At 53.4% G+C, this 24,514-nt stretch overlaps 2 protein-coding genes across 2 annotated transcripts; both read left to right on the top strand.

The window, feature by feature from the left end:
- Positions 1–1,971: 1,971 nt before the first annotated feature.
- Positions 1,972–3,454, top strand: IUM83_03463 (Phosphoethanolamine N-methyltransferase; the record flags this gene model as incomplete). Its single annotated transcript, XM_067927466.1, has 4 exons — positions 1,972–2,384; positions 2,444–2,816; positions 2,957–3,103; positions 3,281–3,454. The coding sequence occupies 4 exons, from the start codon at positions 1,972–1,974 to the stop codon at positions 3,452–3,454; spliced, it is 1,107 nt and encodes a 368-aa protein (XP_067795498.1).
- Positions 3,455–4,490: 1,036 nt separating this feature from the next.
- On the top strand, positions 4,491–6,562 carry IUM83_03462 (Lipase 1; the record flags this gene model as incomplete). Its single annotated transcript, XM_067927465.1, has 3 exons — positions 4,491–5,236; positions 5,311–5,466; positions 5,569–6,562. 3 exons carry the CDS (start codon positions 4,491–4,493, stop codon positions 6,560–6,562), a joined length of 1,896 nt encoding a protein of 631 aa, XP_067795499.1.
- Between the last annotated feature and the right edge of the window lie 17,952 nt (positions 6,563–24,514).

Raw genomic sequence — 24,514 nt, 5'->3', positions numbered from 1 at the left:
AACAACCTACATCTGACTTCACGATTAGCCACACTACAACCGCAAGATTTCCATTTTCTGCCGCAGAGTCCACTGCGATAGTAGTGAAACCGGCATAGCGGTGCCTGTGCAACCAACGTACCACGTCGAAATGGTTATTCATTGCCGCACCGTCCGCCGCAAAAGTCGTGCATCCTTCGGAGGTGTTTTCGTGAAGCCATTTGACGACGTCGAGCGATCCGTTCCGCGCAGCTAGATCTATGCTTTGTCCCGGGATATACTTTTTCAACTGACGCTCGTACAAGAACTTGACAATGTCGAGATGCCCTCCAGCAACTGCAGATGCGAAAGCTCGGTCGGGACAACACTTGACGTTGCTCTCGTAAAAATAAACGGACAATTTCCAACCGCCCGTTTTGCGCAGCTTCGATGTCGGCACCGTTGAGTCGACAAGATTTTGCGTGGTGGCGCAGCAACCATTCTAGAATCTCGAAGTATCCTCCGGTTGTGGCCCGATAAAGATTTATCTGGAGTCGGAGTGCATCACCTCGGTCAGGTTGACTCATGATCCATTTCACCACTTGAAGATGGCCGTTATCCATGGCTTCGTGAACGGCGTTCTGCGCTTTTACCACTGTCGAGAGACTACAAACCCACTTGAACATGTCGAGGTTCCCCTTCTCTGCAGCAGTAGCCGCCCACCTCCCAACATCGCGGCAGACGCTGTTGCTATCTTGTCCTTCATCCACTTGGCCAGTTCAAACTGGCCCCCCTCGAATAGCAGTCGCCACCTCTCGATCAGTCCACCTCAGGTCGCTCCGGTTGGCCACCAGCCACTGCAAAATCTCGACTTCACCTCTCTTTGCGGCCGCTCCCACCACCGATGTGTGAACACTACAGCCCAGATATTTTGTCGACAGGAGCTGTTCCAGTTTCACATTCCCCAGCGTCACCGCTGCGAGCATCCCTTGCGTGAACTGCCACTGCCGGACACCGAGGGACCGCAACCCGCTGTCCAGAGGTTCTGCATCTTGCTTCGCAAGTAGTCGGCGCGCTAAAAACTGCAAGTTGGCCTTGCACGCTTTCGTGAGCGTCCATCGGACGGACCAGTCGAGGAAGTCGTGGAGTCTTTCGACCACATGGGGCAGTCGGAGCGCCTCTGGGTCATTGCTGCACACGACTTTTACGCACGTTAACGAGGAGGTCTCATCAACGTCTGTGCCTTCAAAAGAGGCCATTAAACTGCGGAGGCGCTGCAATGCTAGACGCGCGCAGCGTGGCGCCATGACCGGGCTTGAAGCTGAGTTCAGGTGTGAGCTTGTTGTACACAAGATTTAGGAATTAGTTATCCGGCACCGTCTCCACATGTTAAGTGGCAGAACCTGCTCCATACGCGCGCAGGAGAGGGTACGTACGTAAAAATTGGGGAGGGGGTGGGCGTACATCCAAATGTGAATCCGCCTACAATCTTAATGTTAGTAGATGGTACAGTATACAGTAGTACATAATTCTGTACAAAATCGGATCAACGGAACTTCCAATTTGATTTTGATGAGTACTATAGAAGTTGATGTGAACACTGCAGTGTAAGCGCTTCTTCTCCATCGAGCGCAGGCAGGCCCCTCCTTACCTTGCTTGGCGCCGTGACAGCGAGGCACTGCCCGAATAAGGCAGGAAAGTGCTGCATCAACCAACTCTCGCCGTCGCTGGACTTCAATGACCCATCAGCTCAGAGAGCAATGGTCGCTTTATCAACCGAAGTATACGACCAGGTACATGTTGTACACGTGCTACCCAATCCTCTTGTTGAGTACCCCTCCGAAGCTCTAAACATGCAAACGTCAGGATGATGTGCGCGACAATACAGTAGATGACTGTACTAAGCATGTCGGGTCACTCCTTGCATAACATGCAGCCTGCAATCCTGCACTGCAGGATTTCATTCCTCAACCTGCCACCCATCAATCTAGTGTTCATCAAGTCGCCCCTAACATGACATCAACTATCGTCGGCAAGACAGCCAAGAGTGTCACGGCCGTGGAAATCATCGCCGATTTCCCCAAGGCCAACGTCGCCACCAACGGCCACCTGCAGAACATCACGTTCTTCTGCCAGGATGTGATGAATTTGGAGGCGGAGCCCAACTCCTTCGATGTCATCTTCTCCAACTGGATCTTCATGTATCTGGGCGACGGCGAGGTGAAGGAGCTCGCTAAGAAGGCTATCAAGTGGCTGCGTCCTGGAGGCAAACTCTTATTCCGCGAGTCCTGCTTCAGACAGTATGGAGATATCAAACGCAACTCGAACCCGACGTATTACCGTCACCCGTCATTCTACGTGGGGGTCTTTGGTTCTCTGGTCTCAAAGAAGGAGAACGGAGAGCTCGGTTACTTCAACCTCGACTCGTCTGGCAGTATCGCGTCTACCGCAAGATTAAGAGGAATAACGGGCAAATATTCTTCAGCTACACCAAGGCTACCAAGCGAGGCGCAGGTGGCAACGACGAAGCTGTTGCCACGTTCCAAACGTTCCTTGACCAGCACCAGTACTTCAACCAGAGTATCACCCGCTACGAGAAAATATTCGGCCAGGGATACGTCAGCACCGGCGGCCAGACCACCACCACCGAGTTCGTCAAGATGTTGAGCCTCAAGGCTGGTGAACGGGTGCTGGATGTCGGATGCGGCATTGGCAGAGGAGACTTCTACATGGCTCGCCAGTTCGGCGTGTCGGTTGTTGGCATCGACCTTTCCTCCAACATGGTACACCGCGCGCTCGAGACGTCAGTGCACGACCCGAACACGGACGTTGAGTTCGAGATCTGCGATGCCACCAAGGTGGAGTTCTCGGACCGTCCTTCGACGTCGTGTACTCTCGCGACACGATCCTGCACGTTGAGGACAAGCAGGCGCTGTTCGCCAAGTTCTTTCGTTGGCTGAAGCCTGGAGGTCTTGTGCTCATTTCGGACTACTGCCAGGGTGAACAGGAGTCGACGAACATCTTCAAGGCGTATGTGGCTGGCCGCGGATATCACTTGTTGTCACCGGCTCAGTACGGCAAAGTGTTGGAGTCGGTGGGCTTCACGTCGGTGGTGGCGGAGGACCGCACGAAGCAGTTTGTAGAGGTGCTGAATGAGGAGCTGGCGCGCATGTTGACACAGAAACACGGCTTCGTAGCGGAGACGAGTGAGGCGGATTTCAAGTACATCAGAAGAAGAAGAAGAAGAATGGTCGATTACCGATTATTGGTCTTCTCAATTTGCTAAGTAGTAGTGCTATCTTCTTGTGGTTTATTCGATCAGTGTCTGGAATACGATGCCTGTCCGATGGGTTCGGAGATCAAGTACATCGTGGACGGTTGGGAAGAGAAAATTGTGCGCTGTGGAGATGGTGATCAGAAGTGGGGTCTGTTCTACGGTAGAAGGAGTAGTAAGTACCGTGCGGCCTTCGCGTATAAAAGTCTGAAGACAGTTTAGGAGGTTCAAAGTAGAGGTTCAAACCGAGCAGTCCTACAGTAACCCTCAAATCAGCTATGAGTGCGTTGGTTGGGGTCGCTGCTTCGTCAATCGACACAATGACATCTACTTCCATGAAACTGAAGCTGACAAACCATACACAAAACGTGAAATCATCGTTTGGCTGGCGTTGCCGATTTATTTTTCGATACTTAAAACAATTAATCAACTTTTCTTCTTCTACTAGGTGCAAGCAGGCAGACTTTGGGCAAATTGCAGAGTGAGTCAACGTCGTTGGCTCAATGACATTCGCTGCTCGTGCGTCGACCGTGGCGGCCCCAATGCAACCACTAAAACGACGACTTTTGAGCCGACACGTCGATCGAAGGCGGGCGGAATACACACCGTGAGTCATGCCCGTGACTACTTCAAAGCTCGTACAGCGTGCGGCGACCTCGCACCGACAACTACAGCTTCTCCAAAAGTGGCACAAAGAACCCGTTTGGCGTCCGGTGTTGGAAATCCACCTCCATCATTGGCGATGCTGCTGTACTCCCCTCAAGTGTATGACTCGGGCAACGAAGAAGTGTCGGTCTGCCCGCCACCCAAAAAATCGACACTCTGTATGTAGTTAACCCACACTTCAAACCGATTTGAGTCTCACTGCCAGAGGGTGGAACATCGTCGAAGGGACACAGCCCAAATGTGCTCCCTCAAATCCACCTCTAAAACCTCGGTTTTACCAGCATTCAATACAACTCCTCCTCCCTGCCCGCCTGCTAACTCCCCACCTCCACTTGTGCGACACCCCCGCCCCATCCGATTACGCCATCTACCCAATTCCTCTCTCCATGCCGAAATACCACGTGCGTTTCCAACCTCCGCAACAGATAAACCCCATCAAAGTGCACCTCTCTTTGCGAGACGCATCTATACCAATACATTCCCATTCCCCGTAATTCCCTCGCCCATCCGCCCATTTCCAGAAAATCAACCAACGCGACCGAGCCTTTCACTACCGAAAAAGCGCCCAGTCCGCCAACGTCAGTCAGTGAGTATGGCCAAGTTCTGCCCCGAGTGCGGCGCCAAGAGCACGGGCGGCAAGTTCTGTTCCGAGTGCGGCACGCGCTTCACGGAGGACGGACCCTCCTCCTCCTCCTCCCCCTCCGTTTCCTCCTCCTTCATAGCGCCCGCCTACCAGGGCGCGGCCGCCACCGCCGTGGCCAGCGCCTTCCGCAGCGAGAACTCGCCCTACGGCGGCAACTCGTACCAGCACGACCCGCGCGGCTCGCAGCCTCCGCCTCCGCCTCCTCCGCCCCCCGTGGCCCAGTTCGCGCAGCCCTACGTGCGCAAGAACGTGCCCAGCGCCTTCCGCAGCAGCTTCAACCGCAGCAACAGCAGCGGCAGCGTCAACTCCGCCGCCAACTCGCCGCCCGCCGCCGTCCCCGTGGCCTCCGACCCCGTGCCGCCCGCCGCCACGGGCGCAGAGGCCCAGCAGTACTACGACAAGTGCGTGAGCACCATCCGCGCGTCGCGCGGCGGCAACAACGAGCGCGGCGTGAAGGACTTCAAGCAGAACTGCCGCCGCTTCGGCCTGCGCGAGATGGAGGTGCAGCCCTTCTACGCGTCGCTGGTGGCCGAGCTGGGCGCCGAGGGCACGCGCAGCTTCGTCCCCACGCTGGCCAGACTCGTGCCCGACGACGACCGCCGCAAGGAGCTCGTGGACTACAACGCGCAGCAGCGCGCGGTGGCCTTCGGCGCCAGCGGCGGCAGTGACGGCAGGCCGTCGGCGTTCGCCAACAGGTGAGAGAGTTTTAGTATTGTTATTTATTTTATTGGTTATTTACTGATGGGTTGTGGATGTGGACGTGGGGCAGGAACTCGAGCATGGCGGACTCGTTCCGCAGCGACTCGACCGTGAGCGCCAACAACGGCGCGCAGAGCAAGGGGATCCTCAACAACCGCTACGCCGATCACCCCAACTGCGACGTGTGCAACGTGCGCTTCGACGTGACCAAACGGCGACACCAGTGGTACGGACGGACGGAGACTCGGCAATTGTGGAATTTATTATTATTATTATTATTTTGTGGAGTACTGACGGAGGTGTTGGTTGTTGTTGATGGAATTTGTAGTCGGACGTGCGGGCTCTTTATCTGCAGCTCGTGCTCTCCTGTACGGCTGCTGGTACCTCCGGGAAAGCAGATTGATGGTGCCAAGAATTACGATCCGTCACTTCCGCAGCGAGTGTGTATCCAGTGTGCTCCGCAGCTCCACCCGCTTCAGGATGAGCTGGTAGCGACGTACGCACAGTCACAGACAGACAACATCCACGAGGCTCGCGGCCGGCTGCACGTGCCGTTCTCCAGCTCGCTGAACAAGGAGTGTTGCAATGCGGCTGACATCATCGGCAACTTTTTCCGTAATGACTGGGGCGCGTCTGCGGACCGCTCCATCCCCGTGGCGTTCTTGCAAAAGGCCCACGGTCTTGCAGTTATGACTGTGCTCAAGGCTGGTTTCCTTGTCTCGGGCAAGATCGGCACGGGTCTGGTCGTGGCCAAACTTCCAGATGGATCATGGTCGGCTCCATCGGCAATTGGAACCTTCGGACTCAGCGGCGGATTTGAGCTCGGAGGTGAGTTGATTGAAGTGATGATCATCCTTGGGTCAGAGGGAGCGGTCAAGGTGTTCCACAAACCCCAGGTAAACCTCGGCGCTGGACTGGATGTGGCGGTGGGTCCGTATGGCCGGTCCGCGCAAGCTGCTGCTGCCGCCAGCACAAGCGGTCTTAATGCCAACTACAGCTATTCGCAGAGCAAGGGACTGTTTGCCGGTATTTCGCTGCAAGGAGCTATCCTAGCCGCGCGCTCGGACCTAAACCGAAAGTTCTACGGACGTGACTTGCAACCCAGCGAGCTGTTGAGTGGGTTCGTGGAGCAGCCCGCAGCTGCGCGCCCGCTGTACGAGGCAATCGATAATGCGATGCGAGGGATCGAAGACCACAAGGAAGAGCAGCAGCGCCGGTCGTCGGTAATGGGGGCCTGCAGACTCTGCAATTGCCCCATGTTCCAGGGCCACACGACCCAGATCTGGAACAAGAAGTGCAAAACGTGCAACCACGCACACTGAGGAGCCCAAATGTGCGACATAGGAGAACAAAGTCCCTAACTATAATCTGCATGAAACAATAGCCCAGAGTTAACTCGGCGATCAATGTAGCACGAAGTGCGAGAAAATGACGACAGCATCGTACTCGTGTACTTGGAATGCGTACTTCCAAGTACGTAGCTTACTAACACGTAAAAGAATATCGGGTTGCAGTGCTCGAGTTTAACTCGATCGCGCAGACACGCCCCCCCGGGGTGTTAACAATCGGTGAATGCCTTGAGTGAGCCTCGCGCTCGCGTTCGCTTGCCCTCGTTTAATATTTGGCATGCGAAAATGTGAGTGGATTGGAATGTTGATTATCTTGGGACATTCACCACTCAGACTGCACTAAGATATTTGTATTAATACGTACAAGTTGAGGATGACCGAATCACTCCATCGATAAGGTGGCGAGGGAACACTTGGAAACCCACACTTTGTACGTCTAATGCTACAAGGGACGCCACAAAGGCTCGCGGCAGGAAAAAAAATCAGGCATCAGATCAATGTGAGACAGCCACACTGTGAAAGACTTGCTCGAATCGTGCCAACTGGCACTGCGAATTGGTTCATCCCTCACTACGGAAGATCTTGCAAAGCAATTCATCGGCCAGTTGGAGACTGAAATGAAGATCACGCACAAGGACCACCACATTGGTATTTGATCAGAAACAACACAAACCGACACCAAACTCAGTACCCCCCCCCCCCCCCCAGGTAGTAGCAATCTCACGAGACAGAATAAATCATAAAGGCGCGTTCCGGCAACTGCGCGGTTTTAACTCGATGAATTCGGCTCACCAGAGCCCACAGAATTTGACGTCCATTGTGGGCTAGAATCGTAAATATGTACACTTAAATACGCTAGCGTGCCTTCCAGCTAGCCTGCAAATTATTAGTTCAGTCCGCCACGTACGGCTATGCCCAGTAACTTCGCAGTTGACTAGACAATCAGCAATGCAAGCGCAATCTATTTCTTGACGTAAACCTCCTAATATTTGCGGTGTTCATACCAAATCCTATTCAGTGCGGTTAAGCCGCAATCTTGACGTATTTGACGTTGAACGCGTTGAGATACTTCATCCAGCGCACCCTGTTGACATCGCTAATCTGCGCCCTTACCCCCCCCCCCCCCCCCCCCTCTAAAAAGCTGGTAGACGTCTCGAGGATCCTTGCGATAACGCAGCCAAGTGCCAAGCTGACGCGCCCGAAGTCGATCTGCTGTGGCCTGCGTCAGGTCGTCGGTGCTCTTCATTCCCGCAATCACTATCTTGGTAAGCTCGCTGTCGGGAGCTAATTGACGAAGTCGAAAGTCGCTCACTCTTCGCTGTCTTCTGCTGACCTCGGCCCTGAGAAACCTTCCGGCTCCCAAGACGCTGGGTCCACCCGGTAGCACGCGGTTGGTCGCCATCTTCGATTCCGTAGCCGACGAGGTGGCATCCGAACACGAAGTTTGAGCGGTCGCAGCAAGCATCACTACTAAAATGGCTCGCATGGTTGCTCGCGATATGTTTAGTCGTACTCGAGGGACGAAATGGAAAGTGAGTTCTACAGCAGGGTATCTCAAAATTCCAACGAAATCCACATGCTATCATTACTAGTTGAGCAGTATACGGCCTAGACAGTATAGCCAATGAACCGTGTGGCGGAGTCGGAAAGTTTTGAAGTGGCGGCTCCAAAAGGTCTATGGCCTCCCACAGATCCCATCTTATTCCGAGAGCCAATACATCCTGGTCCAATGGGGATACAGAGGGGGTATCTCCGGTCCCAACCGGACGCCGTCCTATAGTGAAATCCAGGCAAGCCGACACAGCTGATATACTTGATTTTACAATTCGACGAGGTTTTATATAAATACGTTTTTTGTTTTTTGCATGCCATATGCGAGCACAGCACAACACGGCCAAGACGTCACCCTTACGCTGCTGGGGATCAAATGCTTGGTATCGCGCAGCAACACTCGAAGGCAGCAGTGCAAGGACATTTGGAAGTACGGGCTCAGCTCGTAGGCGGGGTAGCCGCGAGACTCGAGTCGCGGTGAGTCGAGTCAGAGTCTCAGCAGCTGATGGATGCCCCGTGCTACAGCGGTATCTACAGTACGTCCTGGTGGTTGTGCTGGTCTTCTAGAAGAAGAACCCGTGGGACCAGTGGACCTTGGTGGCGCCATTTGTCGGCAGCCTCTCGCTGTTGCTAGTCAGCTTCAGTGTGCGAGGCCGACATCACGGAGGTCGCTCGCACCGGAGTGCTTCACAGTGGGTGCTTGCCTGTAGGCCACTGGATCATCCGAGAAGTACACCCGCCAAGGTTCACGGACCTGGCTTGGACTGCGTCACTGTGACCGAGGGCTGGTTGTACACCGACCTGACACGGCGCCGACGGACGCTTTCTTGCCACCAAGACGGCACTCCAACTAGCACGCGAGGCCACGAGAGTCCGAGTTCACGAACGTGTAGCCCACATAGCTGAACGTGAGCCTAATTCAAACGGAAAATTAACTCAATCGAATTCATATCAACTCGATCTATTTAATGCAAGCAGACTGCTGCGGTGTCATGTCTTCGTGGAGCCTTTGGTGGAGCAGAGCACGATACTGATCTGCCTTCGTCGCATTAAACCCGCTGCGGCTCCAGGTCGCCAGGTCATCTCCAATCTGTGTGGGCTGGCGGCTCGCAATTAAAGTTGAAATCCTGTCCATGTAGTACAAGAGATATATGCCGCAGTCAAGAGAATTCGACTGCTGCGGTTTTGTCTTGAACTCGCTAGTTATAGCTTCAAATGTTGCACCGGAATCGCCTGTCTTATCAGCCACATAGCGAGCAAAGAACCACTTGAATACTGCGAACACGTAGTCAGAACTGTGTGCTCCCTTTAACGAATCGACGTGATACAGTTTTCCCTGCTGCCAGCTTGACGTGTGCTCCGCAAGGAGAAAACTCCAATGGTTTCTGCCACAAAGAGGAACTAGAACGTACTGATACGCAGACCAATAAAACATGCTCATCGACGACTTGATCAGAGCCTGTTTCTTTGACGGAGATCGAGCAGTATACGCCAGTTCAACTTGAGCGAACAGAGCGGTACCAACAGCACAAACGATGCCGGGCTTGTTTTCCATGTATCTGTAGATGAAGTAGTCGATGGCGTTACCAGTAGTTGACGTGTTGTTAAGAAGGCTGTCTGAATCGTCCGTGAAAACATGCAGAGTGTAGTTTGTCTGTGGGTTAGTATACACATCAAGAGGGACGTAGCTGGGGTAACGAGCCCTGAAAATGCGTCGCGTTTTCTCACTTTGCACAGGTTTTGCAGCAATGGCTGCTGCAACTCCACCCTTGAGTATACTCTGACCCCTGACTTCGACAACGTCCACCATTTCCACGTCACTATCACTGCTGCTTCCCTTAGTTTTATCACGCTCACTTTTGCTGACACCATTCGCTCCATCACCAATGTTTTCTCCACCGTCACTGCTTTCTTCACCGTCATTGCTTTCTCCACTACCGCCACTCAACGCACTGTCACCGCTCTTTTCACTCTCACGATCATCTCCACTGTTACTACCATCACTGTCATCAAAGTAGCACACACGCGTGGATATATTGGTCATCAGGGCGGGTTCTGATGCCAACTTGGTGTCCAGATTTGGTCTTGGAGCGGGCTTGGTACTCAGCACATTATCGTTAGCAGACTTACCCAGGTCATGATCGTTTTCTGCAGTAAGAGCGCCACCATTATACCCATCACCTTCTCCTACTAGATCACCGCTGGCACGCGTTAATAGCTGCTCTGCAGCCTCAGAGTCCCCCCACGCTCTGCGATCGTTTCGGTTTCTGCACCATCGGTAGACTTGTCAGTTTCCAAAGCCCTATTCAATTCTCGTGTCCCCTTAACGCTGGAAGCGGCATCTTCCTCCATCGCAACCACATCGACGCCAGCACCGCCCCGTTCTTTACCGTCCCCGTCTTCACTAGCTCTGTCCGCCACGCGCTTCGCATTGCGCTGCATGAACCGCTTGACCCAGTTCCGCCGATTGCTAGGCTTTCTCGCTTCGAATTCATCATGTCTGCTACAGAAGTCGAAAACTTCCGATTCGCGTACAGTTCCCTCGGCGGCTAGATGCGACTAAAAAAACTCCAATACTTCCCACTCAAATGGTGTGATCTTGCGTTTGCGGCCACCTCCTTTCTCCCGCATGCGATCACCAGGATCCTGAATCGTGTCTAGCACATTCCAGTACTTGTTCTTCCACCCAATCAGCGTCGGCTTCTTAATCGGTTGTTTGTCGCTAAGTTCTTTTGCCGCGCGCCCTGCAGACCATTCTGGGTGGTCCCGCCATATCTTCAGCTTCGCGATGATGTCCCGGACAGACGTCTGTACCCCCATTTGCCTCTAAGCCCCCAATCTTGTTCCTGGCGAAAACTGGGCCGCATGATTTCTGAACTGGCTTCTAGAACAATCTGACCAGTCAGACTAATCTGTATAAGTGGTTACACGAAATAGACTGACCGGTCAGGCTATTGTAAAACAATCTGACCAGTCAGACTAATCTGTATAAGTAGTTACACAAAATAGACTGACCGATCAGGCTATTGTAAAACAATCTGACCAGTCAGACTAATCTGTATAAGTAGTTACACAAAAATAGACTGACCGGTCAGGCTATTGCTATCTGGGACCTGTGCATACTAAAACACCGTGTGCAACGTGTGTGTAGTGGTTTACAGTTCCTGTGGTATTGCGTAAGTCTGCCGTGTTGTGCTAAACGCCCAGTATGCACCCAGGAGGGTCTGTTCTTATCTGCCACAGCCGTTCATACTCATACCAGATACCACTATCATCTTGTCAATTCAGGTAGTCTCTTCGTAAAGGCGTTCAACGACATGCCAGACTTGCTGCGTTCTAGCTCGAGCTTCTCTGCAGCGTTTTCACGGGTAATGCTATCACTAGCGGCTATAGCTGAGACTGCGTCATAATATCGCTTTCGACGTAGGTAGAATCTTGATTCGGTGGGGTTCTGCCGCCATTTAGTGCCTAGGCGCTTGTCGGCTTCAGCTATTGACATCTGACCTCCTATACCGTCAGTATACTCTCGCCACAAATCTACCACAGTTCGCACAGCTCTGCTCAATTTCACAGGTGTACTGCTAGTTTCGCCACAGCGCGCCACACTGCTAGACGGTTGAGTATTAGTACAGATCTCAATATCCGAAGTATCACCACCCTCAATATTTTCCCAACGAACAACAAGTCGTTTTTTTAGAGAGGTCTCTGATCGAGCCAACTCCAGCCGCCAATGCATCAATTTTTCCGCTCAATGCTTCAAAGTTTTCTTTCAGCACCGCAGCTAGCTGAGGTACGACCGATTCCAGAGTATGAAGTTCAGGTGTAACCATTGAAGATGTTGTTGTTGTCACTTCCTTCCGAAACGAAGCATACTCCACTGAGCTGAACAGGGGATGTTTCCACAAGCGATGATTCGGATACTTTTCTTGTAACCTAACAGAGTCCTGCAGTAAAATAATCCGCATATGTCTGAGCATCTTGAGGAAAGCACCGGCGGCAATTTCAGTTTTGTCACTGGCAGCAATCTACTTCTCCGACTTTTCGACATCAGGAAACACAAGGCGTTGTAACTCATTGCTGGGAACGACACATGCACGGTGCAGCCAATACGATCCACCTCTCGTAGGGAACCCCGCCAAAGCTCGCATTGCCTTTTTAGGCAACGACGTCACGTAGCAGTCCTCCATGCGAGTTGCGTTCCATCTGCCAAGGCGGCGAATCTGCTCTTCACTTGCTCCGTAAGTCTCGGCTACCTTTGCCCCCGACCCACGATTTACATGCGTCCAAACAGTTGAATCGATACCACAGGCGTCAAAGGCTCGTTTAATTCGATTCAGTTGTGTGTTGTACGGCATATCTTTAGTTGTGTTAGATCCATTAATTAGACGAATGTCATACCACTTTTTCCGACACAACATATCTGGAAAGGGCTCCAAATCGATCTGCCACCTCCAAAAACGATGACACGCCACAGCATTAAGAGGGCATATCAATTCCGTTTTGCATCGCAGTGCTGCACCATACTCGATCCTGCCGTGCTGATTCGTCTTGCCACGATTCATTAGAATAACTAGAGGCGTGCACAGCTGAGGTCCTTCGTCCGGTAGCTCCAAACTTAACATGTCAGTTAGCTCGATAAACCGTCGCGTTTCTCCTCTCGCTAGCAACGAATGGCCAAGAAAAAAATCTGCTCTGTCGCGAAGGGCATCTCCATCATTGTCCGACATACAAAAGTCACGTAATTGATTCATATCCTCCACGTTGTAGCCGTCCAAAATGGTTCCCAGACCCCGATCTACATACTGCGTGCGCTTTCGCTCTGTTTCGTCCGCTTTAAGGTGTCAAATAAATCATGATACGCTTTACCACGCGGGTGAGTATGTGAGTTAGTTTTCAAAGACTGCTGCAGTTTGTACATATCAATCACAGCTTTGGCATACGCTTCAATACTCGCTATGCCCAGTGGCAGCCCTTGACCATTTTCTCCTTTCTTCCGCTTATTCCCACGAGGAATAATATATGTTTTCAGGAAAGTCACTAGCTTGCCTTCGTAAACCAAACAACCATCATCATAGTTTTTCATTACACACCATTGCTTGAACTCAGCTTGCTTAGGCGCATACTGCTTCGTTGTGTTTGACGGGCGCGATGCTGCATGCTCCAACACAATGTCAGAAACAACATTCGTAATTTCCTGCGCGTTGGACACCGAGACTCGAGTATGAGCATCCATGAGGTTGACTTGCTTGTTGCGCGTGGTTGGCGTCGAGCGAAATTGGAAGGGGGGAGAAAGTGGGAAGGGGGGAGATTTTGTTTGACAGGAGCGACTATCATTTGAACACGACGCCGATGCAAATACAGAGGGTATTTTGCACGGCTACGCTCAAATCCCCCACATATCATTGGCCCGGTCGCCGGACGCGGTCCGCCTCATCGGGAGATACAGATATACCGGCCATTGGTAACATTCACCGGTGTAACTGGATCCCGGTCCGTAGAACCGGTTACCCCGAACCGTCGCCCCGGCTAAAGTGCGAATACAGACGGGCCGCATCGGGTATACTGAAACCAAGACGAGGCTATCTCAGGATGGGCATCGTAAATTCGCTCAGCTACGACGCCCCGACAAGACACGTGGAGGGCCCAACGAGAGAGTTCGTGGTAGATTGGATAGCTCAGTCCGCAATTTACACTCAAGCACTCAAGTACATCAGCCTAGGAGTAATACACGCTTCCTGCTACGTCTGTAGTGGGCCTACTTTGGCTCACTACTTTAGCTTACACGTCGCGCTACGTGTATGAGGAAGCGTAGGAGTTTATTAATAATTTGAATTAATTATACTCGAGTCCACAAGTATACTATAAATCAAATAAAACACCAAATAGTTAGTTTAAGGTAATATGAGAACTGTATTTGTTTGTAAATTGATCTTCCTTCTAAAACTGCTAAAACTGTTTATCATCTATGGTAGGGGTTGACAGCGGCTGGCTGTCAGAGCCCCACCAATATGCACGTCTCTAATTGGTAGAAAGATGCTGCTTTCTACCAATAGGATCTGTGGGTAGGTGGTGTGGACCACTCATTGTGGTGGCCCACTTCAATGTATCCATTGGTGTGACTTACACCAAGGTGAGGAAGTATCTAAAAATTTTAACAGATATCTTATCTGTTAAATTCACAAGTGGCTTGTAGCCACTTGTGCGTGTAACCCCGTTACCCCCCACCCCACCCCCCACCCCCCTTAAGGTTAGACGCGCGGGGTCTCCGCCCGTCAATCTTCGGAATTGACCATTCGTCAATTCTCCGCGTTTGGAGAAGAAATCCGCGCTCATTCAACGATGAGCGCGCCTCAGAAGAAGTCCACAAAGTCGGTGGGGAGTCACCTCTCCATCGACGACTACTTCGAACGGCAGAAGGCGAAATATGGCGACGTCGTCGACTTCAACGACGACGATGAAGATATGGAGGGCGAGGAGGACTCGTCCTCAAAGCGCAAGGACTCAGTGTCGAGCGAATCGCTCGACCCTCATGCCAAGAACGTTCGCCCGCGTGAAGGGGACGAATCGGACGCTTCGGGCTCGAAGCGTTCGCGAACTGAGAGTGATACCCCACTCGCTTCCGCTGGGGCTCTCAGTACTCCGCGCGCTGCTGCTGCAGCCCGTGATTTCAAAGCTCAAGGCTCTCCGCGTGCTGTGCCTGCAGCGCGCGATCCGTGGATGCCGTCCGCGTCCGAGATCTCGGACCGGTATGGGAACTCGGTACCTCCGAATGAGGTACCGCTGTACGTATGCAGCGCCATCAAAGATGACGCTGTGGTTGCCGAGCTGCACTTTGATGCGGAAACGCATCAAAGGCGCGATTACTACATCGGACTCTTCTATGAGCTCCGATGGTTTCAAAGCAAGAAGACATCTTCTCGCAGCAAAGTGCCCGAGTGGCAGGCACTTTGTCAAAGTTGGAACGCCTTTGTTGATAACTTCAACAAGAGGCCGAGTGCTTACCGTGATCGGATTAAGCAAGCGCGTGATCGCTTCGAGACGTACTCGAAGCGTGGAAAGCTGGAGCAACTTCATGTTGCTGCTGAGGAGGCAAATGTGCCGTGCGCTGTGCCCGAGGGCTTTCAGTGCGCGAAGTGCTTCCCGGGCGCGGTCCGCTTGAGCGACCGCGACCTGAACGGGTACACGTCGTTCCGTGTGCCCGAGAGTCTCAAAGAGCTCCGTGCTAAGTTCTTAGCACGTGAGGGTTCGGGCGCTGGCGATGATCGCAGCGCTCGTGTTACTTCCGCTGTGCCAGCGCGTACTGCTCCTCGTACGCCCTCACCATTTCCGGAACGTCCTCCAGCAAGACGTTCCGCGGCTCCCATGTATCTCGATGGGGAGGAAATCCTCTCCAACGAATACGAAAACGAGCCCCTTGAGGGTTCGTTTTCGGGATACTATGGTCAACAATCCGCTCAACAATCCAGCGGGTTGAGCCGTGGGCGTCACGGATCGGCGGTGGCGGGGGTGGGAACACGCCCCGGGTATGATCAGCCCCGGATTGATCAGTATGCGCCTCTCCACGACCGGGTGACCGCCGTGGAGCGTCTGCAGGGCGCTGAGTTCGCCGCCCTGAAGCAGGAGCTGGCGAACCAGAAGGCCCAAGTTGCGGCGGTCTCGCAGACCGCCTCGAACATCCAGGTCGAGTTGGGGACCCAGATGAAGGGGTTGCTCCAGCGCGTCCGCGCGCTGGAGGAGAGGTTGCTCGTCGCCGAGACCAAGTCCTCCGCTTCTGCCTCGGCTCCTGCCGAGGCTTCGGGTCAGCCGAGCTAGATGGCTCGTGCTGCAGGTATGGCTTCAGCCGTCCGACGTAGAAGGTCGGATGGAGGCGCATGCTAGACGGTATGTTTAGCGTGTATGCGTTGCCGTGCCGTGCCAACACAGTGAACGGCCCGATGAAGCGCGGAGCAAGCTTGCTTGCTCCGAAGTTCGAAACTGCATGTTTAGACAGGTTTTGTGTAGCTAACAAAACTAATGAACCAACTTCGAATTCATTTGTGTTGCCTCTGCCCACATTGTCTGCGTTCAGCTTCTGTTGATCAACAGAAGCTGCTATTGTGTCTTGGACAAACCGGATTACGGCTTGTCTTTTGGTGATGAAATTGATTGCATCCGAGCTGAAGTTATTCAGCTCGCTCTCCGCGAGAGGCCCGGCCTCTGCGTGGCTCTTTGCGGTGACTGCGCCCTGCGCAGACCCGTGGTTGTTGTCCTTGTTGGTGGAGGAGTCTGCGCCCTGCGCAGACTCATGTGGTTTGTTCATCGTTGCAGCTGACACTGTGCAAGTGTCAGCGGTTTTCTGCGGCTGCTGTATTGCAGTCGTAGATCCTCCCCCACTTAAAGTGGGAGCCATCACTCCGAGTAAACTCGGTAGACGTGGATGCCGCATGGCATTCACGTAGAACGGTGTATGTCCGGTCGAGGCATGCACTGAGTTATTGATGGCAAACTCTGCCATCGATAAGCCCTTGCTCCAGTATTGGAACGAGTGAGCGTAGCTCTTCAACATATCGACGAGCACGCGATTCACGCGCTCGGTTTGGCCATCCGTCTGCGGATGATCCGCAGTCGACATTGAAAGCTGGCTCCCAAGAAGTGTAAACACTTCTTCCCACAGGTGCGCTGTGAAGCGCGGGTCTCTGTCCGACACAATGTCGGTCGGCATGCCATGGTGTTTGAACACCATGTCGACGAACAGACGGGCCGTCTGCTTCGCGGTCACTTCTGCCGGCACCGCAGCAAGATGTACCATCTCGCTGAAGCGGTCGACGAAGACCACAACACCGGTATTCCCTCCGCTATCCGGGGAAAACCAAAGATGAAGTCCAAAGACATGGACTTCCAACACTCCGACGGAGTCGGTAGTGATTGTAAAGGAGCCTGCGCGAATGGCGCAGGCTTCACGCGTTGGCATACCTCGCAAGCACGGATGTACTCGCGCACCCACTTGTACTGGTGATGGCAGTAGATGTCACGCGTGAGAGAGACGTATGTCTTCTCACGCCCGAGATGTCCCGCAGTCGGGGCATCATGATACTCGTACATGATCCTGAGTCGCAGGTCATGGTCATTTGGTACGACAACGCGACCCGCGTTGTCGTCGACTGCATTATAAAGCAGTAGTCCGTCGTGCACCCGATAGCGGTGTCCACGCGCACGAAGGTACTTGGGCAGCTTCTGACGAGCCTTGTCAGAAGGTGTTGCGCCATAGGCCAGCAAGAGCTTCGTGTCCGCGTCGTCCGCGTACGCGGCCTTCACGTCGTTCAACCGAAACGACGTGGGTGTGCTCGTTCGCATGGTGTCGATGGCATTGACGTCAGCAGCTCCCGCATAGTCCGGCCGACGTGATAACGCGTCGGCCACCACATTCAACCTTCCGGGTTTGTATTCGACCCAGAAGTTATATTCCGCAAAGAATGAGAGCCATCTCGCCATTCTTTGTGATATGTGTGGTGACTTCACTGCAGTGCGCAGTGATGCGTGGTCGGTGTAGACCACACACGGTCTACTTCCAAGCAAATACACTAGGAAGTTTGCGAGTGCATACTTCATGGCAAGGAGTTCCTTGTCGTGCACCGGATAATTGCGCTCACCTGGCTTCAGCTGACGCGATTGGTAGTAGACGACACGATCACGGCCCTCGTGATCGTGCTGCATCAACGCACATCCGATCGCGAAGTCGGATGCGTCACATGCGACGTGGAATGGACGATCTTGGTCAGCCACTGCCAAGATCGGTGCCTCAGTCAAGCCCCGCTTGACTGCATCGAATGTCTTTTGGCAATCGGTTGCCCACTTCCACACAGCTTCTTTCTTAAGAAGTTGTGACAGCGGGCGGATCTTGCCCGCATAATCCTCCACGTACTTGCACAAGTACGTGGCCAAGCCAAGGAACTGCCTCAGTTCCTTGACACGTGAAGACGTTGGCCATTCATTGATCACTCTGACCTTTTCCGGGTCAGGGCGAACACCATTCTTCCCTACGAGACACCCGAGGACGGGTATCTCGCTCGCCCCGAAGATACACTTCTTCAAATTCGCATAGAGCTTATGCTTTCGCATAAGCTCAAGTAGTTTCCGGAGATGCACCCTGCATCTCTACGTCGGTCTTCCCGTCCACAGCCCGGCTGTGGATGAACACATCATCGAAGTAGCTCGGTGCGAAGTCGCGCACCAAGCGCAACAAGTGCGTCACGCACCTGTTGAAGGTCGCAGGGGCGTTCTTAAGCCCCTGTGGCATTACTAGCCACTCCCAGAGCATGCCGCCGGGCGTGCTCACTGCCGTGAGAGGGATATCGCTGTCACGCATTAGGATCTGATAGAATCCATCTCGCAAGTCGAGAGACACTGTAATCGGTGCTCCCGGCCATCGAATCGATGATGACATCTTTCGTGGTATCGGCGTCTGCGCCGGTACCGTCGCATCGTTCAGCTTGTTATACGCATGAACGATGCGCCATCCGCCCTGTGGCTTTTTGACACAGAATGTCGGAGCACTGTGCGGGCACTTTGACTCCCGCACTTGTCCTGCTTTGCGACGACTTTCAAAGAAGTCGTCGATTGCTTTTACTTGCTCTCGCGGCAGTGGCCACTGCCGCGTAACACAATACTTCGTGCCCGGCACGAGATCAATCTCGTGCTGAATGCCCTTATCCTGCGGAACCTCCGCAGGAATCTCTTCCGGGAGTACGTCTTTGTACTCCCTCAATAATTCGAAATAGGGACTCGACTTCAGCGAGTCCCAACCTTGTTCCTCGAAGCGCTCTCGCTTCGTCTTCGCACTGAGAGTGTCTTCACTCTCAGTGGTACTTCCCATGAAGAGCTGCCTCAGCTCTTCGCTCTCGCTCTCCGTTGTTTCGCTGTTCGAAAGAACGCAGACCTGCTCGATGCGTCCATCGTGCAAGTCGCGCGTGAAGCGCTTCCAGCCATGAGCTGGAAGCGAAGTCAACTCCGACGCCGTCGTCGGAGGATTAACGAGTTCCATTTCCTGATACTGGAATCCAGTATCGGTATGCGTCAAGACGTTCAGCGTCTCGACGCCCGGCGTCACCGCTTCTGTCTCCCCGGCAGACTGCTCTTGTTGCATCTCGGTCCCGGACCGAGACTTGCGCAGCGTTCTTCGTATGCGCCATCTTCTTGTTGTGCGGAGCCCGGCTCCTCACGGTGGTTCTTCTGGTCCAGGCCCGACCATGGACGGTTGTTCGCCGGCGGACCCTGTCCGCGGGCGCGCGGTATCAAGCCCGGCTTGACCGCATGATGCTTCGTCGTGCAGCCCGGCTGCACGGTAATGTATTCCTTCGCCGGCAGGCCCTGTCTGCGGGCGCGCGATATCAAGTCCGGCTTGATCGCATGGCACTTCGTCGTGCAGCCCGGCTGCACGACAGCATGCAAATTGCGTCAGTGTGGTACGTTTGCAACCGTTCGCACTGTTTGCAGCGCCAACTCCCGGAGTTGACACGCCTTCGTCACCTCGACGCCAGTTATTGGCGGAGCCCCTCATGACCGAGGGTGCGTTGACTCCCGGAGTCGACGCGTCGTCGTCGACCTGACCTCTTCGGGTCAGGGACTGTCCCATGCGTACTTGAACGCGAGTGTTGGTTCCCGGAACCGACACATCCTCATCTTCCGACGTCGGAAGCACCGCCGACGTGGATCCCACTTGTGCGCATCCTCGCGCGCCCCTTGGGCATTCCGGGACAGCGGCATTAAGCGCTGTCTCGACTGGCGAGTCACGCGCACCTGCTGGTGCGTGCGCTGCGGTAACAGGGCCATCGCTCTCTGTTCCGCTGTTGCGGCCGAAGCGCACGCGTGTGCGCTTCTTCCAGCCCATCACTGGATCATGCCGTGCTAGCCACGGCATGCCCATTACCACGTCGAACTATCGTTCAGGTCCAGGACGATAAAATGTTCGACAAACACTCGTTGTTTGTACGAGAAGCACACGTTCACGACGCGCTTCTCGGTCTTCACGATGGCACCTGTTGCCAATCAAACTTCCAGAAGACTTCGAGGTACCTTTACCTCCTCGAAGTCAAGACTCGGTAAACTCCGCAGTCGAACAAAGTTGTTCGACGCGCCTGAATCTACCAGAGCGCGAAGAGAGTCACTCGCTCTCTTCGACGTTACCTTTAAGATGACCAGGGTCGACTTGTCATCTTGCTTCTTGCAGCGAGATCTGGTCTCACTGGGGGCTGCAGTCCTCAGTGTCGCGTGCCCAATGTCGGCACGCGTGACGGCATTACCAGTACGGCGCCCCGCGCCTACTGGATGTTCGCGTTTTTTGTTGGTCCGTGACAATGCTTAGCATCGCCACGACGGCCTCCTCCAGGGGGCATGGGAGCTGTGCACTCCCGTGCAAAGTGACCGATCCTTCGGCAGCGGAAGTATCGCACGTTGCCTCCTTGCTGCTGGTAACCAGCAGTTGTTGCGTTCGAGAGGTCCATTGGTTCTGGATGTCCCGTCCTCGCTACCGGGCGCGGTTGCGGCCTCAGTACATTTACATGGAGTTTAGCCTGCCGCAGGCTAAACTCTTCTTGCATGGCAAGGGTGATTGCAGCTTCGAGAGTACTCGGGTACTCTCGGAAGAGATAGGTCTTCACGGGTCCATCTCTAAGTCCTTTCATGAACGTGACGACCTTAGTCGCCTCGTCAATCGGGTTAGTCACGATATTTGATACCAAGTATCGTGCGCGCTGCGCGTAAGCATGGACGTCATGTTTACCCTGCTGAAGGTCGAGGAACTCCGTCCTCGACCGGAACTCATTTTGCGGGGGCTCAAACGCTTGTCTGAGTTCCTCTTTGAATATCTCGTACGTGCTGAAGCACGTAGGATCGGAGAGTCGGCGTCCGTACGCCCAACACCTTGCGCGTCCGCCAAGGCAGGACATGGCGAACGCGACCTTCGACAGCGGGTCGACGATGCGTCGAGCCGCTATGGCTGTGTCGAGCTCGACAAGCCACCGGAGGAGAGGCTCGCCCACTCTTTCCACGTAATTGCTTACGCTCAATTTCAATGATTGATCACGCGGTGTCGTCCCTGACGACGCCGTCACTGAGGAAGCAGCATCGCGCTGCTCCTTCATGATGAATCCTAGAGCAACACCATGTTGCTCTGTCGGCGATAGCGTACGCAGCATCGTAGCTATCGCCGCTTCTCCAATGACTGTTGACAGTCGTTGGACGGCCTCCCACTCTGGGTCAGACAGGTGAGGGCAGTCCGCGCGTGCAACATGCGTTGCAGGCGTATTCGAGCTCTCCATGGGCACCTCCGTGCTCATGGGGTTCTCGGCTCCGCGTTCGTACACCTCGTACGAACGTCAAGCAGTCGGTCGTTGGACGGACTACAAAGTGCTACCAGGTGTAGTAGGTATAACTTGACTCACTACTTTTGCTTACACGTTGCGCAACGTGTATGATGAAGCGTAAGTACTTCGTAATTGCTTAGATTAATTATATTTGAATACACAAATATAATTTAAATCCGATAAGATTCGGTAAAATGAGAACTGTATTGTTTGTAAATTGATCTTCCTCCTAAATCTGCTAAAACTGTTTTATCATCTATGAAAGGGGTTGACAGCGGCTGGCTGTCAGAGCCCCACCAATATGCACGTCTCTAATTGGTAGAAAGATGCTGCTTTCTACCAATAGGATCTGTGGGTAGGTGGTGTGGACCACTCATTGTGGTGGCCCACTTCAATGTATCCATTGGTGTGACTTACACCAAGGTGAGGAAGTATCTAAATTTTTTAACAGATATCTTATCTGTTAAATTCACAAGTGGCCTGCAGCAACTTGTGCGTGTAACCCCATTACAACGTCTGCCTGTTTACGAGTCGACGCCCTCGCGTGTAGAAGAATTGACCTCGGCCTCAGACGTGCGCGCGGCGCTACATCGTGTCGGCTGCGTGTGTTCAACCTATCAACCAGTGTCTGAAAGGAAGGTACTTTAAATAAGTCACGGAGGGGTGGAGCAAGCGAAAGGACCGAGCTACCGACCGAAGAGAAGGAGAGGAGGCGCACGATGGCAAACGATAGGGCCGGACGACCGACCAAGGACGGAACGTAAGACGGGTCACCGGAGCGGACCAGCAACGCGCAACAGCAAGCGATTGGGCTCGAGCCCGTACAAGTCCGGCGAAGAACGGACCGCGGCCGCTGAAAGACGGACCGGAACTGACCAGAAGAACGGACCGGAGAAGATCGGAAGGACGAACCGTAGAGGCAAACGATAGGCCCCTACGGAAAGGAAGAAGGACAAAGAAGACAACTAGGCGGTGTGAGACGCTCATCCCCGCACCTGCCAGCAACTACAACAAGACCTCAGAGTGACACGACTGCCACCTGCGATAATAGCTGTTACCACCGTCCGCTGAAATTATGTTAGACAAGTTCTGGGAATCACGTGACGTCTACTCCCGATAACAGTGACGTCGCGTTTGTGAGTCAAAGTGCGAGCTGAGAAGACCGTCACACGGTGTTTGTTAGAAGCCGGCTTCATCACAACTGTTTTCGTAATTATTACGGAGGACGTAATTTATATTTTTGTTGAACGTATGACGGGACGGCTTACGGGATGGCGTCAAGGGAAGTTTACGCGACAACCCATCCACTAACAATTGCATTCAACAACGAGTGGCCAGGAAGTCAGTAGCTGATCTAGAGTACAAGAGAGTACAGACTTTAACTTCCAATACCACTGTTCATTGTGCCCTTTACGAGCCGAAGATTCCACTACGTTACACTTTCGTTATAATGACCAACATGTTATCATTCATCACGTCATGCCTATGGTAGCCGGCGCTATGACACAGCCGAAGATGATATGTTATGATAAATTAGTGGTATTCGAGCTCATCGCGTGCTCGAATTATGGTACACCGCTACCATGGGAGCTGGTTGTACCATCATAACAGTACAGCTTCAGATAGTAATTCCTCTCGATTGTAATAAAATGTGCTCTCCCGAAGCTTATCACTACGGAGTGGATTGTCTGAGGTGTAGTATCTTGTCGTATCGGGAAATGAAGCCGAAACCAAAACCCAAAGCCGAGACAAGGGGCGAAGAAGACTCGAGGCGCCGGCGCCAACTGGCAAGTCACAACCCATCGCCAGTCATTGGTCCGAACGCCCGGGTCGCTGATTGGCCTAAATTGGTCGGTGACGATGACTCGTCGACGGTCCCAAGTTAAGCGTGGGCGATTGCAGTTCGCTAAGTGCGGTGCGAACCTACTGACAAGATCCGAACTTATGAGTCGTCGGCGCCTGTCCCCAGTCGTCGGTAGCGTTTCAGCGGCTGTTTGAGTCGTCGGTAACGCCGCCACGTCGCAGAGAAAGCGCCGAAGAGTCGTGGGTTACAACTGACGGTCCAAAAACGGACGCGTTTATACTCGATATTTGAATTGATCGATAGGAAACTTAAGAGAAGACAAGATAACCCTTCGGGCAACAATAACGGAACAATTTTTCCTCCCAACCACGCAAGGGGCGACACCGGTGTCTGCCGTGAACGACCTGCAGCTCAAGGTAAACCTGGTAGGTAGGACTATGACTGTCGGTGGGCACATCTACTAGTGTAGCGTGTGTTCATCCCTGACAGGGCCAAGAGTTAGTGGCCGGTGTATTGACACATAGCGGCCCCAGATTTTCGCTGACGACGAACCGTCACTGGTTTGACTTGGAGTCTATGTGGAGTTGTGATTGGTGGAGAGAGAGGATGCGGCGCGGCCGTACCCGTGTGACATGAGTGGCGACAGGGATGGGGCGTGTTCTTGTGGAAGGAATCCTGCACCTGACCTCAGATGGGCCCAACCGGCTGGAAGTGTGAAATCCAGGGCGTGCACACCCAGGACTCAACAGTACATTCAGTCCAGCCACCGGACTTTCCCTTACGACGATTGCCTAAAGGCTGGCGGAAAGTGTCTCTGGAGAACGTATCCCAGAGTACACCTCGTCTTGCTGTGGTCCATAGCGACAAGATAGATCAAATACCAAGAAACACACACTACCACCACCATGATCACGCGTTGGAAGCCGTACAAGCTGATGTTTGTAAAGATACACGCTAGTCTGTGGTGAAGAAGGGTTTGCACCCAGAGTGCACCACGGAAACCCAAGATTCACTTGAGTGAAGACATGTGCCCCAGGATTTCAAGATGGAATCCTGGGATTAGACCGTGAACCCAGACGACCTATACTAAAATCAAGTATCTCCCAAGCCGACATCCAAGATTCACCAAGTTACGCCAAGATTCACCAAGTTACGCCACGATTCCAAGAATCACCCAAGATACCAAGTGGAATCCTGAGTGTGAATGCAAAGCAAGTGTGGAGCCAGTTT

This window comes from Phytophthora cinnamomi (assembly GCF_018691715.1).
Source record: "Phytophthora cinnamomi strain GKB4 chromosome Unknown Contig21, whole genome shotgun sequence".
Lineage (NCBI taxonomy): Eukaryota > Oomycota > Peronosporomycetes > Peronosporales > Peronosporaceae > Phytophthora > Phytophthora cinnamomi.
Note: the sequence above shows the minus strand (reverse complement) of the source record. Positions and strands in the feature narration are given on the sequence as shown.